This window comes from Lepisosteus oculatus, chromosome 6 (assembly GCF_040954835.1).
Source record: "Lepisosteus oculatus isolate fLepOcu1 chromosome 6, fLepOcu1.hap2, whole genome shotgun sequence".
Lineage (NCBI taxonomy): Eukaryota > Metazoa > Chordata > Actinopteri > Semionotiformes > Lepisosteidae > Lepisosteus > Lepisosteus oculatus.
Window position 1 is genome coordinate 47088488 of NC_090701.1, and position 18475 is coordinate 47106962.

The following is an 18475-nucleotide window of genomic DNA, read 5'->3' on the forward strand; positions in this document are numbered from 1 at the left end:
TGCCGCTTGGCACTTTCCTGATAGACAAGTGAGTAACTTGTAATGACACTGGCAATATATTTTTGCTTTTTGTTTGTTAGCCCAGATTTACAGAATAATACTAGATTTGAAATAGAAAGGTGGGTAAACACAGTTATGTCCTCAAGTACCTTGGGGGTGGCGACGCTGGCCCAGGAGAGAACCGTAACAACGATCTCCACCACCATGAAGTGAATCCCTTCACCCCCATTATTCCCAGAGACTACCAGCTGTAGAAGCGGCCACAGCCAGTGTTTGGCATATGGACGGAAGACCTGTCACCAAAAAAAACAAATGTAAGCAGGTATGACTGGATAATAATCTTAGGAACAACACACATTACAACTGATCCTTCCAAATATCCTTCTCTTCTTCTCATCAGTGTGCAATAACTACAGGATATTTGTTAGCCAGATGTGGCAGAGTCATTCGGCAGTATGGAAGTTTCTAAAAGCTACTGTACATCCAAGGTCTTCTCTGGGAAAACACAGCCTTGTACGTCATTGTCTTTGAGGCAGTTTTTGTACAGTTTTCTCTTTAAAGATACTTTAGTCACCTTCACCCTTCAATGTAACCAACCTGCTCTTTGTTGGTTCAATTTTTAGTTTTTTTTTTGTTAAAACCAACACTGTTCCAGATGAACCCAAATATTTGGTCTGCTGAATGCTTTTTTTTTTTATCCTTCCTTTCTATATCTTGTCAGTTTTTCTCCCTCTTAGCTTTTAATATTAAGCCTCTCTGCCACAGCTATAATCTAAATTCTTACACTGTTGGCAGGCCCCTCTCTTCACGTTCTTAATTTCAGAATATGACAGGAGACCAACGTGAAGATTCCCCTGGGCTGTAGGAGCTCTTTGAGTCTTACAAACGTTCTGCTCCTCACCTCCTCCTTGTTCACGATCAGTTTTGCAATGAAGAGACGGATGTTCAACTGAGTGGAGGGGTTCCCCAGCTTCCCTTGAAGAAATTTCATCCAAGGCGGAAGGTCACTTGGTACTGTGCCCTAAAAACAAACATTGAAAAGTTTCAACTTTGACTTAAGTTGTTTACAGTAGCTTAATCACACTAAATCTCCAACAGAAACTCATTGTTTCAGGACTCTGAAGAAGCTTATCCAACAACGTTGTTGTTCCCATCAGATGGAGTCGTACAACCCAAATCTCCAATTAAAGTCTGGTGCCATCAGCCAACTGTGACTGGGATTACCTGAGTAACAGTGAGGGAATAGCTTCACTCCTGCCACTGATGCCAACTCTACAGCGGTAACTGTGGGTCTCAGTGTGCAACTATAAGAGCACAGTTTGAATGAAAGAGGGAGACCAACAAATGGCAAATTCAAAACAGGTGCTGCTTCTTCATTTTTGCTATATTGAACCACTACGCTCCTTATGGTTGTTTTCCAGTATGGGATGTTGAACTGCAAAGATATTTCATCAAACGCTTCCTAGTCTAGTCAAGCAGTAAGCGTCCTGTCCAGACCTCTTCCACTTCAGGAGTAATGTTGTTCCTCTGCATGTGGTTGATGAGGACGGTCATGGAGGCCATACATTCGTGTTGGTTGAGCTCATCCATCTCCAGTACCACAACGTCATCTTGCAGAGCCGCTTCTGCTCCGTCCTAATGATAGACACACGCACATGCTGACTGCTAAAGCAACACTTCTCTCCTGGGGCTGAAGCTAATATGCCATTACTTATCAATTTATAAATGCAGTTTATACAAGCTCTTTAATGGGACTTTGTTGAAGCTCCATTACAATGAATGAAACAGGGAACAAATCAGTAACAAGCCTTTCAGTGAAAGGCCACGGCAGGTCCCTTTCACAAACCTGCAAGTGGGCACGGCTTGACGGCAAAAGCACAATAAATCTTGAAGAGCTCAGGAGTTCTTCAGAATCATGTGCAGCTAAAGTTAAAGCAACATTTTAACAGAGGGTCTGCTTTGAGGACAGGAATATAAGGACGAGACTAGGCTAAGGTGGACATTAAGCATCGTTAGAAAAGAGACTAAAAGACAAACAAGAACAAGACTGTGTGACAGAGGAAGCTGAAAGGGGAAGTGGACTCGCCCTCCTCCGGCTCGGCACGGGCCTCGTGCTGGGGTCCTGAGAGCCGTAGCTGAAGCTCTGGACTCCCGTGGAGAAATCGAACTGGCTCATCTCCTCACTGAGACTGCTGTCTGCCATGTAGGACTGTGACGACAAGTAATGGGGCTCCTCTGTGAAAGGAAAGACATGATCCAGGACTCTCATGAAACGCATGAGATGGAATCCATGAAATGAAAGGCACACTTTTACAGAGTAATTAAAGTTTTAAAGTACAAAGTTTGTAGTTGTTCCTGTAGATTAACATATAAACAATCCATCCATTTGTGCAGCATCTTGTAGATTTATCTTATAAATTATCCCTCCATTTCTAACCGCTTCATCCAATTCAGGGACCCGGCAAGCAATGGACACAAGGCAGGATACACTCTGGACGGGACACCAGTCCATCACAGGGAAACACACTGACACACTAGGGTCATTTTCCCCAGAAGCGAATTAACCTACCAGTATGTCTTTCGACAGTGGGAGGAAACCGAAGCACCCAGAGGACACCCACGTGAACAGTGTCAAATTATCAGTGTTAAATTCAAATCAAATAATTATTCCCAACAACAAGTAGTGCACTTCAAGTAGTCTTTATTGGCTTTGATGTCAAATTTTTGTTGGGGAAAAAAAACAACATTTGGTGACTGCTTAAAAGATCACTCAAGTATCTAAAAAACAATTCTCACCTGCGTCCCGATCACCAGCCTCCCTTGCCTCTTTCCGAATAGCTACATACTTTGCTTTCCGTTCAAGAGCAACCTAAAGTAAAAGACTTTACTTAATAACATTTCTATATTAAAAAACATCAACATATACCTTATTAAAGATGTAAAATATGCCCAGCCCAGTTTAGAACACCTTAACAGATTGACATCTTAATGGAAGGAATTTCCCTGTTCTGATTATACTACCCAGATATTTAATTAAGACAGCACTACATATATATATTGAAAATAAAAGGTCTTACCTCTATCTCTACAGGGAATCTGTAGGTCTGCTGTGCATCTATGATGTTCTCGAAAATAAACTGATTCTGAAAATATAAAGGATAAAGGAATCTTCCTAATTAACCTAATTTTACTTGCGGCACTTTATCATGAATTGTTTATCATACATGTTTATGCAAAGAATATTGCATTTTAAATTTGTTCTATTCACAAATGTTTAGACAGGGCAGTAGTACGAAATGAAACAAAGCACATCTTGGCAAACAATGGCGAATAAGTAAATAACAGGACAGAGGTTCTACCTATTACACACGAGATTCTAACACAAAATATTCTGTATTTACAAATATGGATGGACCGGAACAGGAGTATATGCCTGTAACTACGTCTGCTGGTTTCAGCTGCATTCTTCTCTCACTTTTCTACAGCAAAAACATCAAGTTTCAAGGGCAAGTGTTGGCAACTAATCGGAAGGTTGCGAGTTTAAATTCCAGGTGAGATACTGTAGCTGTTCCTCACCTCACCTGATCCAGCAACATACTAATCTGTAGGAATGGAGGTAACGTCGCTTAGAATAAAAGCAACAGCCAAACTTAATCTCTTTTTATGTATCAATTCTAACTCGGGTCTAGCACAACAATTTCAAACTGGATGTTACAACAGCGACCTTAAGGAATCACCAGCAAAGGGTGAACTCTTAATGTCCCATCACAAGGCTGGAAGAGCAAGCAGTCCTACCTTCTCTGGCTTCTCAGTAAAGAGGAAGCCCTGGTAGAACTTGGTCTCGTTGAAGCTACAGCTGATGACGGCGATGGCACAGTTGTAAGCGGCACAGTGGTACTGTCTCCTTTCCTCCAGCAGCTGCGTCTCTCCTGCCATGTTCTCAGTGTAGGCCTCAAAGCAGGACCTGTGCAACACAACGGTACTTGATACTCAGGGTACTGTGTATACAAGTCCCTGTGATCTCAGTAAACAATGGAAGGCTCAAAAACTGAGCATTCAGTCCATGGAAAATGATGGAATAATAATAACAACAATAATTCCTTCAATTTATATAGCCCTTTTCTAGAAACTCCACTCAAAGCACTTTACAAGTAATGGGGACTTCCCTCCTCCACCATTAATGTGCAGCCCCACCTAGATGATGCGACAGCAGCCATAGTGCACCAGTACACTCACCACACACCAGCTATAAGTGGGGAGGAGAACGGAGTAATGAAGCTAGTTCAGAGATGGGGATTATTAGGAGGCCATGATAAAGGCCAAAGGAATATTTGGGCAGGACACAGGAGTAGCACCACTACTCCTTTCGAGAAACACCCTGGGATTTTTCATGACAGTGAAACACAGCTCTTGCTCAGCCAGTCTAAGCTGTTCTCCATTTTAGTTGTGAACATCTAACTTGAAAGAAATGTGTGAACAGCCTTAGGGCATGGCCTCGGTTTTGTGTGTAACCACGAGACATGCAACATGACACTTTGGTTACTCCACAAAATGAGAGAAACAAGATTTAATTATTTTTTTATTTTGTCTCATATGTGACTTTTCTAAAATCGTGGCCCATCCATTAATGTCCGCAGGCACTCATAAGGTCTGGATGAGAAACGCCGATTAGAGCTTGGGTTAAAGCAGTGCTACCCCCTAGTGGCAAGAAATGTTGGTACTGCTTTCCAGAACTTTCCCAGAAGAACTTCACGCTAGGTCTTCACATAGTTTTTCTTAACTTTTGAAGAATATACAATATTCTTCATAAATACTACTAATTAATAAATGAATAGTATAAGCAATAGTACTATAGTTCAATATTTTAGCTAAAGAACCTAGATCACACTATTTGTTATGTGAAATTACAAATGCATCATAGACACTAAAATCACTCATTACCTACATCTGCAACGACCTAGTCTAACTGCAGCAACTGATAAGAAAATATTATGTGTTTATGAACACAAACACCAGATTCCACTGAACATTTATAGATGTATTTAATTTATAATTTTCTAATAAGATAAAGTCTAATAGTGAAACGATGTGTGAAAGTATCATGATCGTGCAGGTTATCGCATGTCACTGCGACACTAGGGCGAGTTTGTCATTTGCTCTACCCAAAGGCTGCCAAGACAAAAAAATTAAGAGAGTTTATCAGTCATGACACTAGACAACACCTGCCTTCTATCTTCCACTGGCAACAAAACGTTCAAACAACGTTAAAAGATTTTGTCTTGGAAGCGTTTTGCCAATTTTCTGCAAACTGCGATCCTTACTTCAAGAGGGTCTTTGAGAGTTCATTCCCTTCAGCTGCTCTGCTGGGGCCACAGAAGCCCTGGTTGATCTTGGATTCTTTGGAGTAAACCTCTTCCTTTGGCAGGCGTGAGTACAGAACCTCCAGCAGCTTGTAACAGCCATTCTTCTTTATGAGCTGGCCCTCGAACATCGCCTCATTTAACTGGAAAGTGGAAATCACTCACTGATTAATCAAAGCAGCGCAAACATTCTGGGGCGTTCTTGACTGGATGTTGGTTGTAGGCCATTCAAATGAAACAATACCACAACAGGCTTCCAAGATGCGAGATGACTGCTTTTAATAGGAATTATAACCCACTGCCAAACGATAACAGTTGTAAATCTGAAACAGACTGCATAATACATTCACCCAGCGACACAACACAATATGGTCTCCACAAAACAGGCCATTCAACAGATGCACTGCGATCTGGATTGGCACAACAAAGCCGGGGCAGCTCTCTGTACCTTTGTGAACCTGGCCTGCAGCGTTTCCATGACGCTGGCGATGGTCTTGCAGAAGAAGCCGCGCAGCGCGTCCGAGCTGCAGTGCAGGACGAAGGTCAGCAGCACACGGTCCAGCACTGCCTGACGCATGGCGCCGGAGGCCAGCTCTCCGGCCTGGAACATCTCGTACACGGTCTCCAGCAGCACCACCTGCCGCTCGCAGCCGGACCTGGATGCGCACAGAACGAGGCCCACAGGACAGGCATGATCAGGGCGGCGTTCTGGGGGCCGAGAACGCCCGAGATGCACAGCAACACGTTCATCAGCAGATGGCCTCTATTATTTAGAAGGTCCAGAAAAAAGAAAACTACATCTCGGTTCCCCCCTCCAGACAGATTTTTCCGATCTGAGGCTATTCCCAAGACTTCCTTGACATCAATCAAGTTTTAAAATCTGGCACTTTAAACTGTATCCTTAAATAATAAGAGTAATACCTTTTGGTCTACTGTAATGTGTCACTGAATACACTGATAATACAAGTTACAGGCTAAAGACATTCTGGATTCCTACTCTCAGTGAAAAGTCATATGAATTAAGAATATTCCGGGTGGCCTCTTGAATGCCGCAATCGGTAGTCGAGCTCTCCTGAGCTCTGTGGTTGCAGGTCTGAGCCCAGGTCATGCTCATTGTGACTGGGCTTTCCCAGGAAATGGGGTACAACTGACCTGAGCGTCATTGAGGTTAGAGTGTAATTAGAGGGCCAGAGCTCTGCTGGCTCTCTGTGACCCCTACGGCCTCCCAGGCACCTCTCTGCTGACAGAGGCTGAATCTGGCTGCTCTGTCTGTGATGTGTTAAAACAGAGATCTTACAAAATGTTGGTAATAGCTTGTTAAATTCAAAAGGCAACGTTGCGAGATATTTGAGTATACGTCAGACATCACCTCCTTGCAATTCTCTTAAAACAGGCCTGGAAAAGTTCTTCTGTGACGTGCTTCTTATCCCGGCAAAGTATTTCCGCCATTAACTTCAAAAGCATTGGATTCTGGGACAGCTCCAAAGCATCTAAAAACTAAATATGAAGAAACAATAACAGTAAAAAGTAAGAATCACTAGATGAGCAGTCACATCGGTGAGTAGTTACAGACTTCAAATACTGGTCATATAAAGTGCTAACAAATGAAAAAGATCTAGATCTGGGATGTGCAATCCTGGTCAAGGAGGGTCAAAATGTCTGCAAGTTTTCTAGGTGTCTTTAGAACAGCAGCAACTGAAGTGCTAGGAGAAGCTGTTAAAGTGGGCCAGGTAACTATGAACCAGGTGGTTTGGCTCATTAGTTGAGCAGGAATGAAGACCTACAGACACAACGTCCTGATATCAGGACCAGAATTAGACACCCCTGCTCCAAATGACCAAGAAAAACGATTAGATTAGATTTACACACAGATACTGTGAATACAACATTGAGGTATCTTTGCCTGAATCATAATCATTTTCATGACTGATTGCATGACTAAAACGCGACAATATTTCCATAAAGGAGAACATGCATGTCTTTGTAAGTATTCAATGTTGTCGTCCTCACATCATCCAAACAGGACTGCAGGTTCTTAATTTCCATCCATGACTGACAGTGTGGTGGGGGAATGACTGGGGACTGTATTTAAGTCTCTTCCTCAAAATACTTCAAAAAGTTAGTGCAGGCTGCTTCTTTGTTAATCCAGACGAAATGGAAAGGATCCCATTACAGTGGTACAGGAGTTACCTTTTTAATTGTGTCGACATAGTTGTTGTAGCGCAGGGTGCCCTTGGGGAACTCATCAGAGGAAATGGGGAAGTGAGAGGCGACTAGCACTTCCAGGGCTCTCTGAAGTTCAGCCAGGGTGCTCTCGGGCAGGTTGGTGAAGAAAGGGAGGATGATCAAACCATGATTCTGTATTAAATAATGAATATCATCACATTTTGTGGAGAGCACGTTGTAGATACTCCTGTGCATTAAACTACAGGTGTCAAGAGTCGCAGATCTAAATGAAGTTGCAGAGTTATCTTGGGTTCTTACTCTATTGGGGTTTTTTTTTCCTCTTTCACAACCAGATTTGAAAACAAGAAATGAAAATCACCAGAGCAATGAAAACTGAACAGGACAAAAGAATAGAATGTTGTACCTTGAGATTTAAAGGCAATGCAGAGTCAGTGATTAAGGCAGTGTAGGTGGTGAACACTGCTTCAAAAGCTTCATGGTTCACGTTAAAACAGACCGAGGAATCAATCTGTGGCAAAAAAAACAACAACTATTAAATAATATCCACAATGAAATCAAAAGTACAGTTCTAAAAACTTTACCATAGTTCTACAATTCTAGAAAAGTTAGGTTAGATGTGTAAGTGATTTGCTAAACTTTGGTGAAAGAAGCAATGAAAGAAATATTCAGATACAGTATTACAAATGACTCCTTATTCTACCTCTTAACAGCTGAATATCAGTGCATATTTTACAACGGGTGTCAGCTGAACACGGGTTGTGTTATACAGTTCACAGGAGTCAGTACCTGCAGCACTTTGGACAGCAGAGTCAGGGTGGCCATTTTGCTTTCTGATGTGGAGGCAGGGCTGCTCCACCAGGAGCCCAGGGAACTCCAGGCCTGCGTCACCCTCTTCACCAGCTGGCGGCCTTGACTTTCCCTCACGGAGCGATCCCGAAAACTCTGGTCCAGCATGCCGTTCAGGACAGCGCTCACCTGCTCAGCCGCGCAACAGACAGCACATCACTGAGCGCCCATAAACGAGCTCCCCACCCTCACTCTGGAAAGTCAGCCCATCAGTATTTTTCTAGCGCGCATTTCAAAAGCAATGTCTTCATCAGGGATCCCTCTGTTCTCTTTAGAATTGCAATCCCTCTTTTCGATAAAAACCGAGTATGAAAATTCAGCTTTGAGAACCTCACAGCGCAAAGAAAAGATTTTGGTGTTTTGGTGTTTACGCCTTGATTTTACACACCATTTTTTACATCTCACCATTTTGGGATTTTCTGCTGCTAGTGACATGAGCTGTGGCACAGTGGAGTCGAGACTTCCGAGCAGCTCGATGTTGATGGTCTGCTGGAAGAGGCTGTAGAAGTACTCTCCGTGAGAAAAGCTGATGAAGTTCTTATCTGATGTTCCGGAGAGTGGCACCGACAGCATGATGGTATTCAATAGGAGGCTAACCAACTGCTCACTCTGAAAGGAATTCAAATCAGGATTCAGCATTAGTTTATATAGTGATAAAAGATTAGTAATGCACATAATAACCTGCTATGTCCTATTTGTTCTACATAGTAGATTAGAATTAAGACATACTTACAGTATGTACGTAGGGTATTACAATATACTGAGACCTGAGATTCTTGTTCCTGATAATATATTGCATAAACTGGAAAAATAATTTATATGTAGTGGACAATCATACTGAATGTTAACAGCATTTCTTAAAATATATCCCAAAAGAACAGAACACATTCTAACATAAGAAACAATCTCCACTAACGAAAATCCAGCAGCCGTAAAGAGGAGCTCAACGGGTTCAAGTGAGACTGTGCCAACACAGTGGATTAGGCTTCTGACAACAACCTTCTTTTGTGTGAAAATGTCCCATCATGGAAATCATACTTGATAATAAAAAGTGTCTGTACTCTGAACATTGCAGGATTAATCCTTGATGTATAAAAATTGGTTCCTTGCTATATTTTGTGCTACAGAAAGTGCAATATATGCTGTTTTTATGGTAAGATAATTTGAACCTATACCTTTTGGTAAAAGGTCATAAATTCTAATATTAAACAAAAACTTACTATGTTGTTAAGACTGTCACATTTTCCAACTGTTTTTTTTTTTATTAAACTAAGGGAGACATGATCATATACCATATTATTAATGGTGGTCAATGCTAAACATGAAAACACTCCCCACTCAGAAAAATAATTTGTAACTAAAAACTATTATTAGACATTTGTTTCTCTCTTCTCTGAGAGTGGGGTCTACATGCTGTCTTTGTATTTGGATGAAACAAATATGAGTTACACAGCCCACGTAAGGCAGGGAGCAGTAGGTAACAGGAAGACCCCCACCTGCCCTCCCAGTGAAAAGGCCAGCTGGAGGAGCCCATCTGCCAGCCTGCGGCTGCTGACGTCCATGGACGGGAGGGACTTCTTCTCGTCTCCTGGAGCGATCCCCTTGTACACCACCGAGAGCAGCTTGGACCCCAGGGACAGGCCAAAACTGGCTGCCTGCTCGAAAGCACAAATGGCACGGTCTGGTTCCCGACAGCCTAACTGCTGACAGCAATACAGCCCTGGCATATCACCCATGACATATTAGACCGAGATTACAGATTATAATTCTGAAACAGGCCAAGGACAAAAAAATCTATTCACTGCTCTGTATTGGGATGATTTAAAGGTGAGTCGGTCATGCAATAAGCAAAATAATTCTTTGCTCAGATGGCCACACTTCCAGATCCCCCTAAATGTACTGCATACTGCATAGCTTTATCTATTAAATCAACCATCTAAGTACTAAATGTGCTAAAACAGTTACTACAATAAAGAACGCTGCTATGAAACCCCCCCTTCCCATTATGGGCACAATGTAGTTTCCAAAGATGACCTTTACCTGGCTCTGTAGGGTGGAATTGAGCAGCCCAGCTCTGTGAAGCTGCTTGTAGGCGGAGAGGACCAAGGCCAGCCTGGCGTGCTCAGACCGGGCCTCAGAACCGTACAGGTCCACAGCACACAGCTGCTCCACACTGGGGGAAGATGGAAAGAATCAGCTTTGAACTCAAATACACACAGAACTGGTCTCAGACTCCTATCAAGCAGAGAATTTCATGTGCGCCACAACAGCACACACAATACTAAAAACTGCTACAGGTTCAAAGATCATACTGTCTCTACTTATTCTCACACTTTCTTGAGTTATGAGCAAAACAGAAATATATGATTGAGAATAAGCATATTACTGAGGATAAAAATTTACAACTAATAGTGGTCAAATTAAAACGTTCGTTTAGCCTGAAGTGTCCAAATCCATGTTGCTGATAGCATGTTTTTTACTTGTAAAGAACACAGTGACACCACCATAAACACATGTGAAATTTCAGGGATGAGTATTCATCTACTACAGTTTGGATTTCAGAAATGACAAAAACAGCCTCATAAATGTCAGTTGTGTCATAAATGTAATCATAAATAAAACTGATCTGTTGTAAAAATGAACTAAAAATTCCTGTTACATTAAAGCAGCATGTTTATAACCAAGCTTTGGATTTATGGCACAAAAGATTTAATACCATATGGTTCTATTTATTCCTAGGAGGAAAAAAAAGAAAAAACATTTGAAGTGAAAGTCACAGAACCAAAATTATTATAGAAGTTCAACATTTTCAGCGTGACTCATTCACTTTTTTCTTCTTCTTCGAGGTCCTTAAAAAGATGGAGTAAATGTCACTAACTTTTGTTGGGAGACTCTCCTCCTGATGCTCTGTTCCAGCTGGGTTTTGTAGGGAGACTTCAGCAGAGCCTTCAGGATGTGCACACAGACCTCTGGGAGATTAGTCATCACCTCCATGTCTGCCATGTTAAACCCAATGCTTGAGGGCTCACATACTGTGGTGGCAATGAGCTCAAAAAAGGTCAGGTGTAGGATATCCCTTTCCAGAACCTGAAAAGGCAAACACCTGTGAACTATGGTTGGAACACGTATTCTATTATGAAGGCAAGCACATCGAGCATAGTTTGCATAGTAAAAAAAAAATCTCCTGATTCCATTCCTGTTTATAAATAAGTTACTTTCAAGACACCCATTTGTATTTTAAAGAATGCTGGTCTTGAGGAGCCTCCTCTATCTAGATCTTACAGGTTACCCTATAGACTTTTGTCAGCTACTGATTAATGGAAAACGAATGTGTTTCCTATGAGGATAATTAAGCTCCTCGAGGTGCACTAAATAACTAAATAGTTGCCGCTCCCATCGCCATCTAAATTAGATCGTCCCATGTCTTTTGAGATTGTGGTTTAGTAATGACCCACACAACCTGTTGTGATGGGGTTCTTTGGGAATGGAGGGAGAGCCCCTGTTTTAGTGAAGAGAAAAACAGAGCCCCAAAAAATGTATAAATCTTTTGTGCCCTGGGAGAAAATCTGGGGGGGGAGGGGCAAAACTATTTATGCCTAAATAATTTGGGTGAATTTGCCTGTATCTGTTCTTTACCTTCCAGAAATCCTGCGAACACTTGTCGAGGACCATGGTGACAAATTCCATCAAGCGGACTATGATTGTCCCCTTACAGTAGTTATAATCTTCCCTCTCCCTTGGGCTGAACAGGGATCCCTCAGGCCCCGACGAGAAACAGCGCTCGGCAGCCGAGATGTCCTGCATGGTCAGTTCCGCTATGAAGAACCCAATGGCTTTCAAGAAGCTGGACTTCTCTTGCGTGCCTGGGAGGTGGGGGGGGAGTGAAGACGAGGGAGAAGGACACATCATGGCAGCGGCACCTCCAGGAAAGCGGACGCAGAGCGGAAGGAGATGAGAAAGCACTTTGCTCACCCAGTATCTGCTGGGGCTTGACGAAGTGCAGCCCGATGAAGGTGTTGTAGCAGTCGAGGGCGGCCAGCAGCAGGTCCATCCACTGCAGGGCGGCTCGGACGCTGAAGGAGCCCTGCAGGTCCCGCAGGGTCGCCTGAGAGAGGAGGCCCGACGAGTCTCCGTCGCAACGCCCCGCGCCCTCGAACCTGCGGATCAGGAACCCCACCCCCTCGTCCTTGAGGATGTCTTCCAGCCAAACCGCGGGGTTTTTGCCTCCTGCACAAACGGGGAAGCGGGTTTCAAGGGACGAAGAGGGAATCGCGTGCCGCTTCCGCGGAAATTTCCCGCACATCGTCAAAACCACGAATCCAGTGGCGAGAGACACCAACGGCGAATAATAAAACCACACTTGTCTGCAGCATGTTAGTTACCTGGCAGCAAGGGCACAAATTCATAAAACAGTTCCATGCACTTGTGCCTGCACTCCGTTTGAGGACGTCCGCACTGTACCAGCAGCCACATGACTACGTCAGTCAAACTCACGGGCTTGTCTGGAGGGAAACCCCTGGCAAGACAAGAAAAAGCCACAAGGTAACGAGCAAAGACTTCAAACCTGGTCTTGGAAATTGTAGAAATAAGAGTACTCACTTTACATGCTAATATTTTCCCTTTAATCTTTTAATGGGCTTTAGTAATCGCACAATACTTCAAAAGATTTTTTTATTGACATAAAAAATAAGAAACTAATTCTTGCCCAAGAACTGCGTTGTGAGTTAGCGGAATGTCTAACACGTCACTGGATAAAAGAATATTTAACCCCACTGCTCACAAGACTAATAAACCTGCAAACCTGGGCACACGTCTCCTTGAGCTCTTATTAAGAGTTGCAGCCTTATGCTTGATGATTCTCTTCAGGTGGTCAATGGCACCACTGCACTGTTGTAACGTCCCTGGGGGAGGGACAGATTCAGGTCAGTAAAACGAGACATATTATCACAGCTCAGCAGAAACACGTAGAAGAGTAAACCAGGAAAACAACTGACCTAAAGACTTCTCATCCGAATGCGCAAGAGCGAGGCTTTCCACAAATATAACCAGAGCTTCGAAGACAAACATGTCCACCAAAGAACTCTCCTCTCTGCAAAGAAACAGATAAGCTGTAAAATTAAAGACATTTACCTTCAACAATGTCTTTAATTTGTGCCCTGCTGAAATTAAGTCATGTTGAAAATATATTTGATATTCGTAAGAGGTCAAGGCAGCACAGTGACATGGCAGTCTTGTCAGCCAGTCAGTTTCTCCTAAAATCCCCTACTTTTTGGTTTTAGAGAAAATAAACATTGAAGGTTAACCCATTAGCTCACATTTTCACAGCGACTGTATTGCATCTATTCTTTTTCAAGGTTATTACTATTAAATTTGCCATCTGATAAGTCAGAATTACTGTATCTTTATAACCCCAGTTAAGAATAACTATGAACAAAGGCAATTAAAGTAAACAAAACATACAATCTAAACATCAGTACATACAGTAATGTGACGTTTTCCCAAACAGGAAATGTAGGAAACGAGCTAGTTTTAACCTGAACTGCTTGTAGATGTTATTAAAGGCCAGGGCAGCTCCCAGCCTCTTGAAGACATTGGGATGCAGGGCAAGGCTATAGAGCCGTTTGAACAGAGACTTGGTGTTCGCTGGGCTCTTCTCCTGTTGTTTTGGGGTCGTCTGCTTGATTGACCACTTCAGAAACTCCTGAATGCACTGGCCACAGAAGTCCCGCAAAGTGCTGTCCACTGGATCCACTATGCCATCCTTTCAGTGAACCAAGGAGAGCTTATTAAAATGCAACACTCTCCAGAAAAAAGGTGCAAAAATGTCTCACATAACATATGGGGTAATACTACAAAGGAGAAGTGTCTAATTCAGAAGGACGTGGTAGCAATCTGAAACACTTTAGAACTGGACTGAAATGCAACATGCCTGGTCTCATTTTCTTAGATGGCACAGTTATTCAGGGCCACTTAAATAGGGTGCAAACCTACAATATAGATAAGTTCAAGAAAAACAGAATAGTACAAATCAAAATACCCAATCACAAAGATAAATGACACATCATTACACTAAATCCTCGCTTTAACAGACCTTTTGGATTTAATAGACAAACTCTGGTAAAGAGGGGTGATGTCCGAAAAAGGTAGTGCTGTGTTGTGATCTGTAGCCGATACACTGGCCAAACAATAAAACTGGATTTTGAATGTGGTGATGGATGGCTTTGGATATTTTCTAAACATCACGGTTGAGTGAGTAGAAGAACCTATGGTGAAGATTTAAGTCAATCTACTGAAGACACAGAACTGTTCCGTCAGAAATTGAATAAATTGCTCCAAGATGAATGCAAATTATCCCAACTGTACAATCCTGACAAGACTTGTCTCTTCTGGGTCCGCTCCCAGAAAATACTCAAGCACTAGACGCCAGGACGTGAAATCAGCAGGGAGAGGAACTCCGTGTACAAATGCTGACACCTTACACAGACATGACATCTGTATCTGTCAGCAAGTGACAGATACTGAGGGTTATCAATAATATAATGAATGAACTTCCAGTTTTCTATTACCAGTCCACCGAAGTTTCTGACACTTTTTCTTGCCAGTAAAGCGATTTTTTTAGCTTAACATATCGCAAGAGCAAATTAATGAACAACTGGCAATACTGGACATCCCATTCCCACTGTTAATCTGGTAAAGTGAGAGAATACTTTACTGTAATACCATACAATACAATGTATTTATATAAACTTTACAGTGCAGTGATATATGGATAGTGCAGATAGGCATTAACACACCTAGAGAGCATATGTAGCAATTATATAGAACAAATGTAGTGTATATGTTTTCTTCTCACATAATAGCATATTTTGGGGCTGAAAAAACAACATTTGTGATTTAATGGACATTTAGCAATAATGGACACCTCTTTCCGACAGTGCATTAAACTGAAGAAATGTGGTCGTATTCAACACCAGACAATTACTTACCAGAATGGCTTCCAGAATAGCCACTGTGTCCTGGCTCTCAAACTTTCTGTTGTTGGTGAACCAGTGAATGAGTTGCATGACCAGGGGCTCGTACAGCTGTCTTGTCACCTGGAGCAAAACGCACATGAGACACCCAGATTCCTTCGAACATATACTTGCACATCCGCATACTGACCAGGATTACTGAAGGTTTTTGTATGAAACACATCATGCACAGCTGAAGCAAGGGACGCAAGGCGACAATTTTAACATCGCACTGTGCTGTTCAATTAGCACAGAAACCAGCTGAGTTCGCTCAGTGTAAGTTACCTGGTCGACATCACAGGCCAGCTGCAGCAGTACAGGGAAGATGCGCTTGTGCAGCTTGTACATGGGAGGAGAGGACTTCTCTCCCTCAGGGATCTGAGAGCCCTTCCCCAGCATACAGACAACCACGCTGTGCAGGAGCTCGCAGGCTGCCACCTGTGGAGCACCAGAGGTACTGCAGGTCACCCAGCACAACCGTTATATACAGTAGGCTTCTTACAGCCTATCTTCATACAGCCACCAAATACCTGCATGTAGTGCCTGCAAATAAAGTCTCATCTTCAAGAAAATCTGTGACGTGTCTAAAAAACAGCACCTTAAAACTGAGATACAGAAGAACATAGGAATGGTAACAAACAAGGGGAGGCCATTTAGTGAGTCATTCATTTTGAATAAATAAAACTCTCCAGTTAAATTTAATTAAATTTGAACCAAAACATAAAAACGAATTTTCTTAGTTGTTTCATGAATTCCAATGTTTTTGCTTTTTTAAAACTTACAATTGTAAAACAAGATCATTAATGCAGAAAATGGTATTAGTCTAACACAGATATTAAATGCTTTTCCAGGTACATATACTGGAAAACAGAAATAAAACTAGTAACCTTTAGTATGAAATGAAGGACATAAAACAGACATCAGGGTACATGATTTGAGCATTGAAATAGGTACTTTTCTAACCTTTAACAGAAATGTAAAAAATACTCAAGGAATATCAAATATAATACTGTATTACAGATGCCTTCACTAAAAAAACAGGTTTTAGGATTGAGTGGCAATTCTGGAATATTTTACTAAACCACCTGGACAAAAATGATCTTCTCAGGTGTGAAACGTTTTTGTTACCCGTGGGGCTTTCTGTTGGGGAACTATAAATTTCAGGTTGCAGCCTGTGAAGTTTCGGCCTTTTAGAAGACTGGCTAACAATCAGTTTGCTATATCACAAGATCACTTATATATGGATTCATCTGGCTCGTTCGTTTTTAATTTCATTACACAGGAGGTCAATGACTTTTAACTGGAGGGTTGCAGAATTCCCAACCAAATAAAAATGACAAACAACCCCAGAGGGGGTTTTGAAACATCCGAAACTAAAATTATCCTCAAACTTGGATCTCACCTCCCCTCTCCTTTCAATGATTGACTCATCTTCTTCTAAAATCTCTCCACCTGCAGATTTCACCTGCCCACACCACTCCTCCTGTTCTCCTTTAGTTTGGACACTCACAATATGCCCATTTCCCTGCTGCGCCCTGCCCCTTCCTACCCACTCTGACGTTTGTTTTCCTACGCAACTTTCCCTCTTTGCCTCACAACTGAAGAAGGCTCCACAGCCTAAACTTTGCGTTTCTGTTCTTTAGCTTTCAGCACAGAATGAACTTTTTCCTTTGCAGCCTATGCATGCTGACGCAGCTACCGACTTGACAAAAAACAACAGTTTTGTCATTAGCCATAAAAAAGAGAGTTTTGTTCTTATTATAACGCAAGCCAAAATGCAAGAAGGAAGCCAGGAACCCTTAAATACTTTCCTTTTGAATTTCAGCACCATTACAGTTGTGTATTATAAGGTTGTGTCTCAATTGACCAAAACTTGGCCACGCATGGACACGCAGAACAGACAGTGCTCAAGCTGAGTGAAAGGCAACACCTGCAGTGTGTTCCCTTGCTCTCTAATCCCTGATGGTGAAGTCAAGAGCAATACTGTACTTTTGTCTGCCGGTCGCTTGTGGAGAGAGCCAGTTCCGTGATGCGAGGTAGGAAAGCGTCCAGGTAGATGACCGGTTTCAAATCTGCGAACGGCACTGCAAAAGTGAGGCGCTTCTCTGAATCCCACGCCACGAACTTCTTCATCATTTCTTCAGCAGAAGCGGCTAAAACAACAAGGATATTTTACTATGTACTGTGAATACAGTTCTCCTCCCCCCATGAAATACAAAATACTGAATATATCCATCCATTTTCTGCTTCCTTCAATTCAGGGTGGCAGGTGAGATGGGGATTATAAGGAAAAGGGGCTGAAGGCAGGGTACACCCTGGACACGATGCCAGTCTTTTGCAGGGCAGACTGACAAAGACACTTATGCTCCTCCTCATAGCAGGGCCAACTAGCCTACCAGTATGTCTTTGAACTGTGGGGGGAAACTGGAGCACCAGGAGGAAACTCACACAGACGTGGGGAGAACACCTGCAAAAATTCCACCTTTGAAAGGGGTGAAAGTGAGAGCCATCAGTCACACCTGTTTCTATGAGTGCAGAGAGACAGGCGGCAGAATCAGGTAAAAGTAACTCACCTGTAACGAGGCTCCTGTTGAGCTGCCCACCCAGGTGCCCAAGCAGCCTCACAACTCTGCGCCTCACTACAGCGCTGGGAGAGTCTTCAGCCTGTGAGGAGCAGAGCAAAGTGTCATTTCGGATCCTGTTACTGGATCAAGAGAGCAGCGCTGACACAAGAATGGCTGAGAATCTCGGAGGCTTGCTGCAAGAGTCTTTAATTCAGGCTGCGCTTAATAAATACATTAAGCAGAAGTATTTTTTCCCACCAGCTCTTGGAGGTTAGATCAGGGCCGCAGGGGCGCCTATCCGGCCAAGCGAGGGAAGAATGGTAGGATACGCTTTGGAGGGGACACCACGATCTCAGGGCTTGCACAGACATAAACATAGAAATCCCCAGGCTCAAACCAGGACCAATTTTCCCAGAAGCCAATTAACTTACCTGTATGTCTTTGGACTGTGGGAGGAAACCAGAGCAAACCTGGGGAGAACATACAAACTCCACACAGACAGCACGCC

The 18475-nt window shown here is 42.7% G+C and overlaps 1 protein-coding gene across 3 annotated transcripts in view; it reads right to left on the bottom strand.

Moving 5' to 3' along the window:
- Positions 1-18475, bottom strand: part of prkdc (protein kinase, DNA-activated, catalytic subunit) — a 65137-nt gene that overhangs the window by 31071 nt on the left and 15591 nt on the right. For all 3 annotated transcript variants that reach the window (XR_011189929.1, XM_069191510.1, XM_069191511.1), the window contains exons 23-49: positions 17977-18067; positions 17393-17556; positions 15689-15841; positions 15380-15487; positions 13928-14154; positions 13388-13482; positions 13195-13294; positions 12776-12909; positions 12366-12620; positions 12030-12256; positions 11272-11480; positions 10434-10566; positions 9890-10048; positions 8799-9002; positions 8334-8522; positions 7951-8055; positions 7551-7718; positions 6730-6857; positions 5809-6016; positions 5322-5503; positions 3796-3964; positions 3078-3143; positions 2797-2869; positions 2087-2235; positions 1498-1635; positions 902-1021; positions 150-293 (exon numbers count right to left, since the gene is read on the bottom strand). Coding sequence is in view for 2 of the 3 variants with exons in the window: in XM_069191510.1 (XP_069047611.1) it covers positions 150-293; positions 902-1021; positions 1498-1635; positions 2087-2235; positions 2797-2869; positions 3078-3143; positions 3796-3964; positions 5322-5503; positions 5809-6016; positions 6730-6857; positions 7551-7718; positions 7951-8055; positions 8334-8522; positions 8799-9002; positions 9890-10048; positions 10434-10566; positions 11272-11480; positions 12030-12256; positions 12366-12620; positions 12776-12909; positions 13195-13294; positions 13388-13482; positions 13928-14154; positions 15380-15487; positions 15689-15841; positions 17393-17556; positions 17977-18067 (4098 nt within the window). In the remaining variant the exon portion in view is untranslated. The remainder of the gene's footprint in view (positions 1-149; positions 294-901; positions 1022-1497; positions 1636-2086; positions 2236-2796; positions 2870-3077; positions 3144-3795; positions 3965-5321; positions 5504-5808; positions 6017-6729; positions 6858-7550; positions 7719-7950; positions 8056-8333; positions 8523-8798; positions 9003-9889; positions 10049-10433; positions 10567-11271; positions 11481-12029; positions 12257-12365; positions 12621-12775; positions 12910-13194; positions 13295-13387; positions 13483-13927; positions 14155-15379; positions 15488-15688; positions 15842-17392; positions 17557-17976; positions 18068-18475) is intronic.